Genomic DNA, 13,446 nt, shown 5'->3' on the forward strand with positions numbered 1-13,446 from the left:
CAAGGCCATCTGCTCCCAACAAGACTGACAGCCTCCGAACGCCCATCTAGGTCGTGAGGAGTGGGTAAGGGATAGATGGCAGTGGGTTTTATTTCAGGGTGTGTGTGCTTTAGTATAGGGTGTCAGAACTCTTGAGTGCATGGGATGGGGCTGGCTGGCTCGCTAATTTTACAGGATGACCTAAGCAATTTCACACGTTTGTTGAATATGCTTGAACGGTCATCGTTTGCAGCCAGCAGCCAGCTGACTTCTGTCTCCACCCAGGTCCCTGTCCTGTGCTCCAGGCTAGGGAGCAGCCATTCGTATGAAAGCCTTAGTGGGTGCTGTTGTATGAGTCTGAAGAGGAATTTATAGATTGGTATCAAACATAGGGGCTAATATCAGACTTATGAACTTGATCTGGGCTGGGCTGGGATGTTTTCTCAATATGCAGTTGCTCTTTTATATAAAGCTCTTTCTTATACACATATGAGTGTGAATTTATTTCTAGAGTCAACCCAGACTAACACAACCACACAAGGCACACATACACACAAAAATCTTCCAAGAATGTGAACTCCCCTGTAAACCACCCTTCTCAGCAACAACAACAAAAACATAAAGACCCAATCCATTACTTTATGATTCGGTTCCTTAGAGTAACCTGGTTTTATTTCCTGGGTATTGTACTCAAGCTGGAGAAGGGGAGTGAGTGCCACGTCATGGTGTCCAGCGTGGGATGTCAGGGCGGTGACACAGCCGGAACACTGTTGGAGGTACTACTCCTCTGCTGGTCTGGAAGTCCATGGGTCTCCGTCATCCCCGAGAAACAATAGTCCTGAATAAAGCAATGAGCCACCTTATGGCACACCATCCCTGTGGCAAGTTCTTTACCTGTACCATCCATTGTATACTCCCAAGCACTTTAGGGTACTAGTATCTAACAAGCTGTTCTACACATGGCGGGGTTGGGGCTCTGTATAGCAGAGAGGATAACTAACTTGACCCCAGTCACCCAGTCCAGGGATGGAGCTGGGATTCGAGCCTGTGACTGCTCACGGCATCAACTCTTAGACATTTGGGATAAGCATAGAACTTCCTCTGAACCCAACCCCCTGCCACCAAGTTGACTCCAGCTCATGGAGACACTGCGTAGGATAGGTTTCCAAGTGTACTTGGCTTACTACCCTCTTTTCAGGGGGAAAAAAAAGCAAGAATACTTAGCACCACCCTAGCCATTGAAACAATTGGAACCGTAGATCATAATCCAGGAGAAAGTGTAGGTATTTGCTTTGCACCGGTGCCCGCTCCTGGGGGGCAGGAGAACCCACTTTGGGAAGCACTGAGGCACAGGGGTTCTGAGGCTGTAAGTCTTTACAGGAGCAACAGATCGCCTCATCTTTCCGCAAAGGAGCAGCTGGTGGGTTTGAATGCTGCCCTGTCCGTGCCACCAAGTTCCTGATAGCTGAATGTTGCCAGGTACTGATGAGTGGGTTCCTACCCATAGCGGTCCCATGAACAGCACATGCAGACACCACCGGGCCAGTCACAGTGGCTTTTACATGGACATGCTTGAGACCTGAGGGACAGCTCCAAACAGCGTGGAAATGAGCCTGAGCTGAGGGGTGAAAGTCACCGTGCGACACGGGACCAAGCTTCTCACGCGCCAGGGTGTAAATGGATTTGAAAGCGGAGTTGGAGTTGGCAGTAGTATGTGCAGGACAGGGCCTGTGGAATGTCAAGAGTCTTCCTCCCTCTGCCCCAGGGAATCACTCTTCTGTGGCAGGAATTTCTTCCTGCCTGGACCATGGGGCGGGAGAACCTGGGAAGAGGAAGCAGTCAGTGGAGAGTCAGGGCACGGTGGGAAGGGAGGATGTGGGAAACTGAGGGCCTGGGTGAGAATGTAAGGCACCTAAATCATCTATGCGCATCATGATGGGTCTGGTGGGGGGAAGATTCTCATGGTTATAAGATATAAATAAGTCTGGATATATAGTCTCAGGACTGGACACAGTCCCTCCCCATAAAGGAGCTACGATATAGATGAATCATTTCTGTGTGTGACTACTTCACGGTGCCTGAGGTTGTCTGTAGATAAGAGCAATCAGGCTCTAGAGCAGTGGTTCTCAACCTTCCTAAGGCTGCGACCCTTTCACACAGTTCCCCATGTGGTGGTGACCCCCAACCATACAATTATTTTCATTGCTACTTCATCACTGTCATTTTGGTATTATTAGGAATCGTGCAACCCCTGTGAAAGGGTTGTCCGACCCTTTCAACCTGGTTCGACCCATTCGAACTGCTGCTGTATAGCCAACCTGCCATTAAATGTAGCTACCCCTGGGCAGGGCTCAGGGAGGTTCAAGGTCAAGTAGCACTAGGTCAAGACGCTGACTCACCTCATTGCCTGTTTATTCCGTTACTCACTTAGGATGTTACCCCTTGACTATGCACATGTTAGCTGTATCCCGTGCATGCCTTATGAAAGGTCTGTGAGCCCCATTGTATAGAGCCATTGGAAAATGCATTCTCTCAGCGCTGACATGGGACGAGGAGCCCCTGTGCCCCGCTGTCTGTCTTTAATATTTTCTACCATCGCAAAGTTGCTCCTGAGGACCTGTTCGAGTGTTGGGGACCCCCTCACCCTGATAGGAGATCGACTGGAATTAATTGTTCACCGTCGGCATGAGCCACGGCAGTCAGCCGCCACCTGCCTCCCCATGGCTTGACCCCTCCCACTGCTCCATCCACCTACCTCCACCTCTGGATCTGAAGCTCCTGTCATTGGATACCTGGTAATGACTTGGAAACCCTAACCACCCACTAGCATACAAACCTGTAGGTCGGAGATGCTCTCTGTGTGATTCAGTGGCACTGCCAGCCCCTAGGACAGAGCACACCCCCAGTAGACACTGTGGGCTGGGTGCTCGTATGAGTGAACACTTGTGCACTGACAGGTCTATGGGACAGGCGGCCAGTGAGCGGCACATGAGGTTATTCGGGCCAAGAGGGGAAGCAGCTGAAGCAGCAGAGCACACGGTGTTGGGGGGGTGCACTAAGAAGGGCATTGGGGAGGGGCTCGAGGAGACACCCGGGGGATTCTAGGGGAGAGCCTTTTCAGCTGAGACCTCAAGAAAGGGAGTTAGAGGAGGAGCATTTCCGTAGGAGGGAACAGTATGCCGGTGGCCCTGCATCACAGAACAGTCCCTGGGGAGCAAGGAGGAGGCGTGACATGCGGTCGGAAGGGTCAGGTTACCTACAGTGGCATCACGAAGGCCTTATAAGGGGGTGTAGGCTCTATTTCAAGTGAAAGGGCAACCGGGTGAAGGGTCCTTGAAACACAGCCCTAAAGCGAGTCTATCAGCGCAGCAGTGTCTGGATGGCAGGGATGGGGACGCAGGTTAGACGTTAGAGCTGCACAGTTCACACCCATGTGCTGATGTCACCTCCGTAAAAATAATACATCATTCCACAACGTCAACCACAAGAAAAGAATAACAGCCAGGACTGCCCCCAGAGCCATGGGGTTCGTGCCCCCACACAGTGAGGTGCACCTGCCCCAGCCTGCATCCGGGCCTGGCATCCATGTGTGTGTGTGTGTGTGTGTGTGTGTGTGTGTGTGTGTGTGTGTGTATGCCTTGTGGGTCTGTAACTTGGCATTACATTTCTCTTCTATGTTCTAATATCAAGTATACAAATGTGAGTGATGTGGAGAATTTGGTCCAGTGTGTCTCTCAGAGTAGGAGATTCCTACAAAATAACGCTCCTAGGAAATCCTCCTGGATTAGGAACATGCTTCCTGGTTGGAGACTCTTGTGCCCAGGACTCACGATTCCCTTAAATGACTAGGGAAACAGAGAAAGTTGTTAACAGTGATCACGAAAAGTTGTTAACAGTGATCACGGGCTTTTTTTTTTTTCAATGTCCAAAACATATAGAATGATTAGCATCTTGACTGAACTTTTGATTTTCTGTGTAGAGAGATTTACAATATGAAAGTGACTGGCCTAAAGGAGTTCAATGATAAATGTGATCCTTTTGATTGATTTTTTTCATGTTTTAATTTATCGCTAGCAAATCTAATACCATGTTTTATATACTGGAGTCCATCAATAAGCACTTCCTGAATGAGATGTCCTGTTTATATAGCATGCAGATGTTAAATTTGTGGCTTTGGTTTTAAGTTATAAATCACGTACATGCATGGGCATCCACACACATGTACATATACACACACATGCATGCACAGGTATCCAAATAAACCCCAAGCTCACTGCCATCCAGTCGATGCCGCCTCTGTATGGGATTGGAAAGCCTCATCTTTTTCCTGAGGAGTGGCTGATGGTTTCGAACCGCTGACCTTCCACATCTGTTAAGTGTAAAGCTCAGAAAATCATGTCCTTCCAGCCTTGTAGGGAATTGAAACACCAGAGCCCTAATACTTTGAAAGTTCTTCTTAGAGATCAGCTTATCGTTTTCATCGATACACCTTAAGTTGTGACCTGCATGTACATATATCTGTGTGTTGATGACATCTATGAACTCCAAAACTCAGTAACAGAACACGGCATGTATCCTGCAGTCAACGGGCACTGAGTGGAATTTCATCTCCTCAGAGAGTTGGCAGTGCTTAGGGATATGTGTCGCTGCCACAACTAAGGATTCCAAGTAATGGGTAGAGTCCAGGGACGCTGCTGACCACCCAACAGTGCACAAGACAGCCCCTTGCCAAAATAATTACCCAGCCCAACACATCAATAGTGCAGGCACTGAGAAATCCCGCCTTAGCAGAATAGTGCCTACTGCAATCCTTCCCAGCTTCAAGTTCCAGCCGCACCAATAGAATAATTAACAATTATCTAAAGGACATGTTCCCAAACTTATTTGGCCTGCTACCCCTTTGCAGAAAGAAAATAACTCAGTGCTAACTGAAGGTATCTGGTTTTGCAGCAGGCCCTGGATCGATTCCTTGCGCTCCCCCTTCCCTCCCCCCAGGAGGGGGGCAATGGGATGGGGTGGCTATATCTCCCACTTTGGGCATCACTGATCTAAAGCAACCAGCGTTTTCCATTATAATCCTCAAGCCAGGATCATTGAGGATGCATGCCTTGGGCTGTGATCCGCATGGTTGGCAGTTCAAAACCACCAGCCGCTCCTGGGCTTTATACTCCCATCAACAGTTATAGGCTCGGAAACCCACAGAGGTCGCTGTGAGCCAGCGCTGATTCGGGGGCAGCACCTATGGATTTGGAGTCCTACCACTGAGTGGACTGCTGATAGAATGAATGCTTGTTAGAGTTTGCTCTTCAGGTAGCAGCCATGGTCCACATGGGCGTCACATGGACATCGGCCTCGCTTGGCAAGTGATTAGAAATTCAGCATGACAGTCCTACCCAGGATCTCATAAGCCAGAATTTGCCTTTCAACCAGATGCCCAGGTCATTCCTGTGCACAGGGACATTGAGAAAACAGAAAAGGATTCCTGGATCCCATTCAAAGCCGCCTTACTGTTTGTTCAGTGGCGAACAACCTCTCCCAGCCCTAGAGTCGATAGGCTTGTCTCTTGGGCCAGTGCCTCTCCTTCAAAGCTGACTGCCACAGAAACCACGTCCACAGGCCTTTTCCCAGGAACATGAAGCAAGACTGCACCTCACGCACACCACAGGCTTCAGGTAGAAGTTTCCACCCGAAAGACTTTCATGTTCACAACTTCCCATTGCTCCCCTCTGACCTGTCTCTGTGGGGCAGCCAGTAAAGAGAGTGAGAAATCCATCGAAGCACGCTGCATTTTAATATTCACATCAACACGACATTTCACGCAGGTCTATGATTGCCAGATGTGAGTTATTGATTCCAAAAATACTGCCCCAGTTTCATCTCTTCGGGGGAAACCACGACCTGTGCCCAACAAGGCTAAATGATGAGAATCTTCTCAATTAACCCCTGCAAAGAAACAAAGCAGAGCCCCGCTTCCTCTTTGTAAGAAGCTGCTTCGGAGTCATAGATCTGTTAGGGGTCTCATGTGAGACACCAGGTTGTAAATCTCTAACTGAAATGTGAGGGATTGATATCCAACTTATTTTTAACCTAGAGTCGTTTTAGAGCAGGCGCTAAAAGCATTTATTTATTATTATTATTAACCTCAGAGAAAGAACTGAGGGTAGGGAGTGAAGAAAGCCTTGCTTAATTTGTAAATAGAAAAGGAGAAGGTTTTTAAGGCTGGGGGGCTAACAGGTTTTCCTCCAAGCAGAGGAACTTATATGCAATAGAATAGGTGGCCTTAGGGTCAAAAATGGTTATTTTAGCACAAAATAAAACCCCAAACACCAGAAGGCCCAGGAGCTTGTAGAAGTCCCGGGCATGCATTCTACCAAGAAACTGTCAACTGGGGATCCCAGAAGGAAAGAACTGGAAGAAAGCCGCTCTATTCAGTGGGCTTCCCAAAGAATGTTCCGGAAACTTTCATCTAACTGAGTGTGTGGGAAGCACTCAGTTAAAGCTCACTCTTTACAACAAGGCTTCACACGATTTTTAATACGTTCAAGAGAAATGGTGAATCTGCAAGATTTTCCATTTCCAAGTCCAGTTTCATAGATCCTTTCAAACGGTGGTTCAAAAACCACCAGCTTTTCTGGGGAAGAAAGACGAGGCTTTCTGTCCCCCTTTCAGAGCACCAGGCTTGGAAACCCATGATGGGGGGACGTCAGGGCGGTAGGTGGGAGTTCCACTCTGTTCTATAGCGTTACCATGAGTAGCGGTGAATTCTGTGGTTTGGGAGTGGGGAGTGGGGACTAGGGTTTATTCTCGGTAGGTGGTGGTTGGCGCGATGGAAAGGGACCAGAGGGAGGGACCAGTGGAAGCAGAGAGCTGAGAAAGTAGCCTGTTGATGGTCCTGGGAAGAGATGAAAGTCACTTGAAAGAGGACAGCTATTCAGTTTTTGTTTGTCTTCTTCCAAGGGGTAGCTTTTAACGCAATAGAAACCGCCTTTTCCACTGGTTTCTCAACTTGGCTTCTGTCATCATCTCAGGGCCTCTTGTTGGAGAAGATGCAGGAGACGTGATGGGAGGACCTCCTGCTGGAAGAGTGGCAGGTCCCTCTGCCTGCGCACTGGGTGCACGCCCCCATGCCTCCCAGTCATCTGCCACACTGAGGGGCCAGGGCCGCCGCATCGGCCATCCATCTCTGTCCACCTGTGCGGTGCAGTTTTTAGAGCACTGGGAAGGCCCGGTCCTACTCACTTGAACGTTCCTGCTTGCTGCTGGCTAAACATTTACCGTTCGAAATAAATTCCTCTGATAGAAGTTATCTCCTTTAATGAAATACAGATGTCCTAAGAGAAAACACATGAGCCTTTACGACGATCTTGGATTTAGTGGAGTTGGCTTCTGTGTTCTTCAGAGCAAGCGGATTGCAAGTAAGAGGGGAAGGGGAGAAGTCTGGAGGCATGGTAGCTCGTGGTGGCAAAAGCCCACTCTGCATAAGAAGCCCCAGTGGTGCTGTGGGCTAGGTGTTGGACTGCTAATCACAAGGACGGCTGTTCAAACCCACCAGCTACACTGAGAGAAAAATGAGGCTGTCTGCTCCTAAAACCCTATGTGAAGTTAGCTGACTCCTCACTTAAAGGGCTGCCTGTTTTAAGACAAACTTTGGTGACCTTATATGCTCTTCTTCCTGATAGCCTGGTGCCATCTGCTTTCTACACCACACTGTGCCATAGCACCCATATCTCCATGGATCATCTCATGAGGGCAAGTCTTGAGTAGGGTTAGCTCATAGAACTAATGGTTTTTAGATCAGGGTTTGTGATGAAGTGTGAGCTCAAAATTCATTCATGTATCTAAAGTTTATATATCCCTAGTTCATTTTAGAGGCAGTATTATCAGCGGGTTGTGAAATCCTTTCAGTAGCCTCTATGAAACACTTGGCAATTCAAAACAGACTATTATTAACCTAGCCAGTGGTATAGATTTTAATGTACTGTTGAGGATGGTAGGGTCCTCTACCCTTATTTTCATAGTCCCACCCAATCCTTTGATGGGAGTTACAGAGACATTAATGGAACATCCACATTGAAGCCATTTCTCTCCACCACTAGTCTCAAATATTGAAAAGATTCAGGTAGAAGATACATGTGTGTTCATAGTGATAGGAATCTTGGTGATATTAAGTGAGTTTTTGTATTTTCCTGAGTTGAAAGTGACTGTTGTTTAAAATATCTCCATACAGCCAATATTTAAAAGAGGAAGAGACCCCACATAGGAGAACTGTTGTGTGGCTGTCAGGCAGGCATTCACGATGCCTCTTACCATCTGACTGGGCCTGTGACACAGGCACCATTTACCCCTCAGGGCACCTTCCAGTCCATTAGTCCAGGGAACAGCCTATGCTTGGGGGAGAAAAACAGTGCTTGGTGCTTTGGTGGATTTGAATGTATGGGGCCTTTTCGGTTGTTGTTTTTGTTTTAAGAACTCAGTCTTAAAAGATGTGCCTTGGGGCTGTAAGGTATGTGCCTTTTATGATGAGGTTGATGATTGCTGGGAAGGAGACTGGATGAATGTCTAAAGCCACCTGCAAGCCAGTCGCTGGGTTATTTTCACAGCATCTGAGAGGTGGCTTCCTGCCTTTAGGCCAAAACGACTGCAGATTGGCATCATTGTAATTTGGCAGCTCACAGGCCTGGTTTGTTCTCCAAGGACCCTTAGCTCTCACCCAATCCAGTTTCCATTGTGAAATGCAGACCTTTCCATCAACAGCACAGTCTCTGTTTTGTATAGAACATAACACGGTCCTGAAAGATGACTCCCTGACTGACCTCCACGCTAACGTGCAAACAATGCAGACTATCGGAAGCCGCCTTTAAAGGGGCGCGCATTCCGTTCCATTCAGGTCTCTCTTTTCTCCTGGGAGTGGATGCTTTTCTGCCAGGATCGGTTATGCTCAATTGAAGGGCCATTTCCCAAGCACGATGGATAAGTTGGTTTAGAGGTTAAATGGCAACACAGTCAAGCAAACTCATTCTTTTCTAAATTGTGATTTAATATTGCACACGTACAACCTGATCTTTCGTATGAGTTTCTCACTTTTTCTAACGAGAAATCATTTATTTAAACATTATGAGGTACAGCAGCTTCCTGTTTTATTCTATGGCTTGTAATCCATTAATTTTATTATTTATTATTTTGATACTCACATGATTTCAGATTTGGCTTGGAGTCGGGGGCGTAATCTTGATATATACATGGAGATCAACAGTTCTTAACCAGGGGACATTTGGACATATCTGAAGTCATCCTTGTTTCATGGTTTGTGCTACTGGCACCTACTGGCTGAAGCCAGGGACCCCGCTAGACAACTGTAATGCACAGGACAGAAATGTACAGCTCAAAATGTCTATAGTGCTGGGTTTGAGAAACCTTTATGTGGATAGGTGCAGAAAGTGCGGGTGTGCACACAAATATAGGGTTAAAGGTTTGTGGGGATTTTATATTACGTTGCAGCTTCTCTTTAAGTCTGAAATTGTGTCAAAAAAATTTTTAAGGCACACTTGGTAGTTTGGATCTTAACAATACCTTGATCTGCAACCCCGGGAGAGAAAATAACTTGTTCTTGCTACAAATATACGTCCAGGACTTGGTCTTGATTCGTACCCTGGTTCCTCCAACCATATCGTGAGGCTCTCTGGGTTAGGACACCTGATTCTTAGGACTTTTATGCTTGCCCGTGACTAAAGGGGACCAAGCCACTTAGATAGTGACTCAGTCAAGTTCAGGCTCTGGACACAGAACTGCCTGTTCCACCCTTGGCTACATTATGAGACCCCTTTGTGCCTCTCAAGCATTAAATGGGCTTAATAATAGCACCCACCTCCTAGAGTTTAAACTATGAACTCATACTTGTAAATGGATACAATAATAGCCCCTAATAAGAGGCTTTTAAAAAAAGTAGTATCCATTCACTCCATCTATTATCCAGTAGTATTAAAATGATATCTGCCTTCCACCCACTCTTGAACAGAGATCCCTAACCTCTCTCTATGAGAAAGCATCGTTGGTGTGTCCCAGCTATCCAGATGACCCTGATAGTCCTGTTTCTGGTTCTTGAACCCAGTAAACATTGACTGAGAATCTCCATGCTTGGTGACATGCACAATGACTGGGACGCTTACATTAAATTTTCTGTGTCCCTGTCCCTAGGAGCCCTAATGGTGTGGTGGATTACACATTGGGCTGCTAACCACAAGTTCAGCAGTTCGAAGCAGGGAAAAGATGAGGCTTCCTATTCCCATAAAGAATTACAGTCTTGAAAATCCACAGGGGCAGTTTTACCCTGTCCTAAAGTGTCACAATGAGTCAGGATTGACTCGATGGCAGTGAGTTTGAGTCCCCGTCCCTCCCTCATTTCACTCCTACTTAACAGTGGCAGCCACTGAGGCTCGGAGAGGTCAACTGACTTGTAGCATGGCTTGGTTACTGTCCTCAATTTGTTGATTGTCTGAGTTATCTTTTGCTTATGCAACAGGGCATCCCCAAAGCCTGGTAACTTAATGATTTATTATTTCTCACAATGTGGCGAGTTGTCTGGGTTCTTCTGCGGATACAACTTTAGTTCAGCTCACTCGCGTGGCTGTCTTCATCTTCAGGCAGACCAAGAGGGCTCACTGACCTTTCTGGCAGTTGGTGCTGGCTGTTGGCTTAGCGTCTTCATTTTCCTCTGTCAGATAGTATTGAGACCGGCCCTTATCTTGAATTATGAACAGATTCAAGAAGGGGCATGATCTACCATGAGGAATTAGATACAAAACAGCCAAAAGTTAGGGCACAAGGGTCCCTGCAGTATAGACACTCCAGCAGGTTTAATTACTTTCCCGCATGCAGCCTGTAACACATAACAGATTTGCACAGAAGAATAGTTGACAGTCCTTTAAGAGTATACAAAGGAGCATTAACCTTTCAACCAGGGAGGAGAGAGTGAGGCTGGGAACATAAAGAAACTGATAAGTTTGCAGACTGCTGCCTTCTGCAACTTCAGTCGAAGAAACAGGAGGCAGGTGTGCGTTTATCTCAGGTGCAGAACCCGGCGGGCCATCGCTTCATCAGTTCCCCTGGCTGAGCCATCAGCATTCTCCCAAGGGCCTTGAACTATGAAAGGTGGTGGCCCTGTCCCATTTGCCTAAGGGACAAACAACTTTGCTCCCACATTCCTCCACGTGGCCTCTCCCTGAGTGACTTCTTCAATAGGACAGCCAGGGCTTCTTTACATACTTGCTGGCTTCCCTGAGACAGAAATGAAAGCTACAAGACATCTCAAGACCTAGTTCTTAAAGTCACACGGTGTCGCTGCTGCCACATCTTATTGACCAGAGTAAGTTACAGGGCCAGCTTAGAATCCAGGGGTGGACAGTCTTCACCTCTTGATACGAGGGATGACATGGGAGTACAAGGATGGGAAAGCTTGTCAAGATCTTCGAGGCAATCCACCACGCACGAGGAGCCCTGGTGGTGTGGTGGTTATGTGTTGGGCTCCTAGCTGCAAGGTCAGCAGTTTAAAACCACCAACTGGTCCACAAGAGAAAGATGAGGCTTTCTACTCCCATCAAGAGTTACAGTCTCAGGAATTCACAGGGGCAGTTTTGCCCTGCCCTATAGGGTCTTTGTGAGTCACAACCATCTCAATGGCCACAAGTGGAAGTGACCACACTCACTGTCCATCTACCTCCTCACCCAGAGAAGGGGGTTGAGAGTTGGATGGGAGATTTCTTACTTGTTATCTGATCCAGCCCTCTTATTTCACAGATGTAAGTCAAGCCACTGGTTCAGCACGGGTGGGGGAAGCCAGGTCTAGAACCTGGGCTGCCCTGGCTGGGGACATCAATCACCAATGTAAGCAGTTTTCTTCCCAGCAAAGGGCTCTCCCTCTCTGACTCAAGCCTGTTCCTGCATGTTTAGGGACCAGAAGGGTGCACTGACCCGGCATGTCTTCCTCAACCTTTCCCCTCTATGGATTCTGAGTGTATGAAATGATTCTAGATTTTACCATATGCATTTGAAAAAAATCACTACCCAAACCCCACAGATGTTTTATATATAAAATAAACTAGCATATTTACATGGTTATTTTCTAAGTATACGACAGTACATTTTTCTAATATCCACAGGCAATTACTGCAGTATGAAATGTTCTTTGTTTTGAAATGGAGCAGGTGATCCAGACATTATGAATTTCTCCCAGTAGAACTACAAGCCTGAAATTACAGCATAATTAAGAGGTCCCATTTTCCCAGATCATGAGATGGTTTTTGCTACTTCCAACCTGCTGAGCCGGGTACAGATATGTAATTGGTATAAAAGTAATCATTCTTCTCAAACGCAGTTCTGGGGTCCCACCTGGCTCTCCTCGGGGCACCTGGTTCTTACAGGACATGCAGGTCAAGGAGCACACTTCGTAGATTTATGGCTTCTCGAGGAGCGTGCATTTCCCGAGATGAACCAATGGAGATACTCTTCCAGGAAAAATGTTCACTTACCTCCTGCTGTACCGAGTGGGCTACAGATTGAGAAAGACTTACACAGACCATTTGCACCGTCTGTGGATCAGAGAGGTGTGGCTAGAATATGGCGGTGGTTGATGAATGGTTCCAAGTGTTGAATGCAGAGCTGATAGTGTGAACTAGACATCGCCTCCTCACTGCCAATCAATTGACCATAAAAAATAGAAATTTAATTTTTAAGTATAAGCAAGCAGGTAAAAATAGTTTATTATAGAACATTTGGAAAGGGTATGAGTTCTCAACGGAGAAAACAGAGCTCACCCATAACCCCACCTTTCGGTCAAAGCCACATCAGCATCCTAACATCCGTAAAGCTGGTAGACTGATCCCGCGCTGGCCCTCGAGCCAGTGTTGATTCATAGTCATCTTGAAGCATGGAGTTGGAGTCTCCCATTGGGCTTAAGGGGAAACTGTGGCAACGACCTGTGTGGAAATAGCCTGCCACGCATTTCTCACATGAACTTCGTGGGTTTTGAACTGCGGACCTCGCAGTCAGCAGTAGAGCACTTGAACACGGAACCACAAGGCTTTCTTCGTAGACTGACGAGGAGAGAGAGACACACATAGAGACTCGTTCCCTTTTTCCGTCTTTCAAAAGGTGGCTATATTACAGTTTCACAACCAGATTTGTAATCTTTTTATCTTGTTTTGGTGAAATACCAATATTTGTCTATGTCACCCAGTATTGTGCTGCCATCAAGGTAACGGAAATATTTCTCCCTTGTTCGGCAGGACAGTGATATTGACGCGCTGGTGCAGTGTTTGGAAAGTGTCCTGGACTGCAGCTCTCGAGGTGAGTGGCTCCCTTTCGAGTCCAGCATCTAGTGCCCCCTGCTGAGTTGATTGGAACTGAGAAGCGGGCAGGTGGAAAGGGACCTTGCAGACCTCTCTGTCCAGTCTCCTGGTTTTACAGGTGAGG

At 47.1% G+C, this 13,446-nt stretch overlaps 1 protein-coding gene across 1 annotated transcript in view; it reads left to right on the plus strand.

Moving 5' to 3' along the window:
- NEK11 (NIMA related kinase 11) overlaps positions 1–13,446 on the plus strand; it is a 280,892-nt gene that overhangs the window by 188,414 nt on the left and 79,032 nt on the right. The window contains exon 14 of the mRNA XM_075547896.1: positions 13,260–13,320. Within this exon, the coding sequence (XP_075404011.1) occupies positions 13,260–13,320 (61 nt within the window). The remainder of the gene's footprint in view (positions 1–13,259; positions 13,321–13,446) is intronic.

This window comes from Tenrec ecaudatus, chromosome 4, assembly GCF_050624435.1.
Source record: "Tenrec ecaudatus isolate mTenEca1 chromosome 4, mTenEca1.hap1, whole genome shotgun sequence".
NCBI classification, from domain to species: domain Eukaryota; kingdom Metazoa; phylum Chordata; class Mammalia; order Afrosoricida; family Tenrecidae; genus Tenrec; species Tenrec ecaudatus.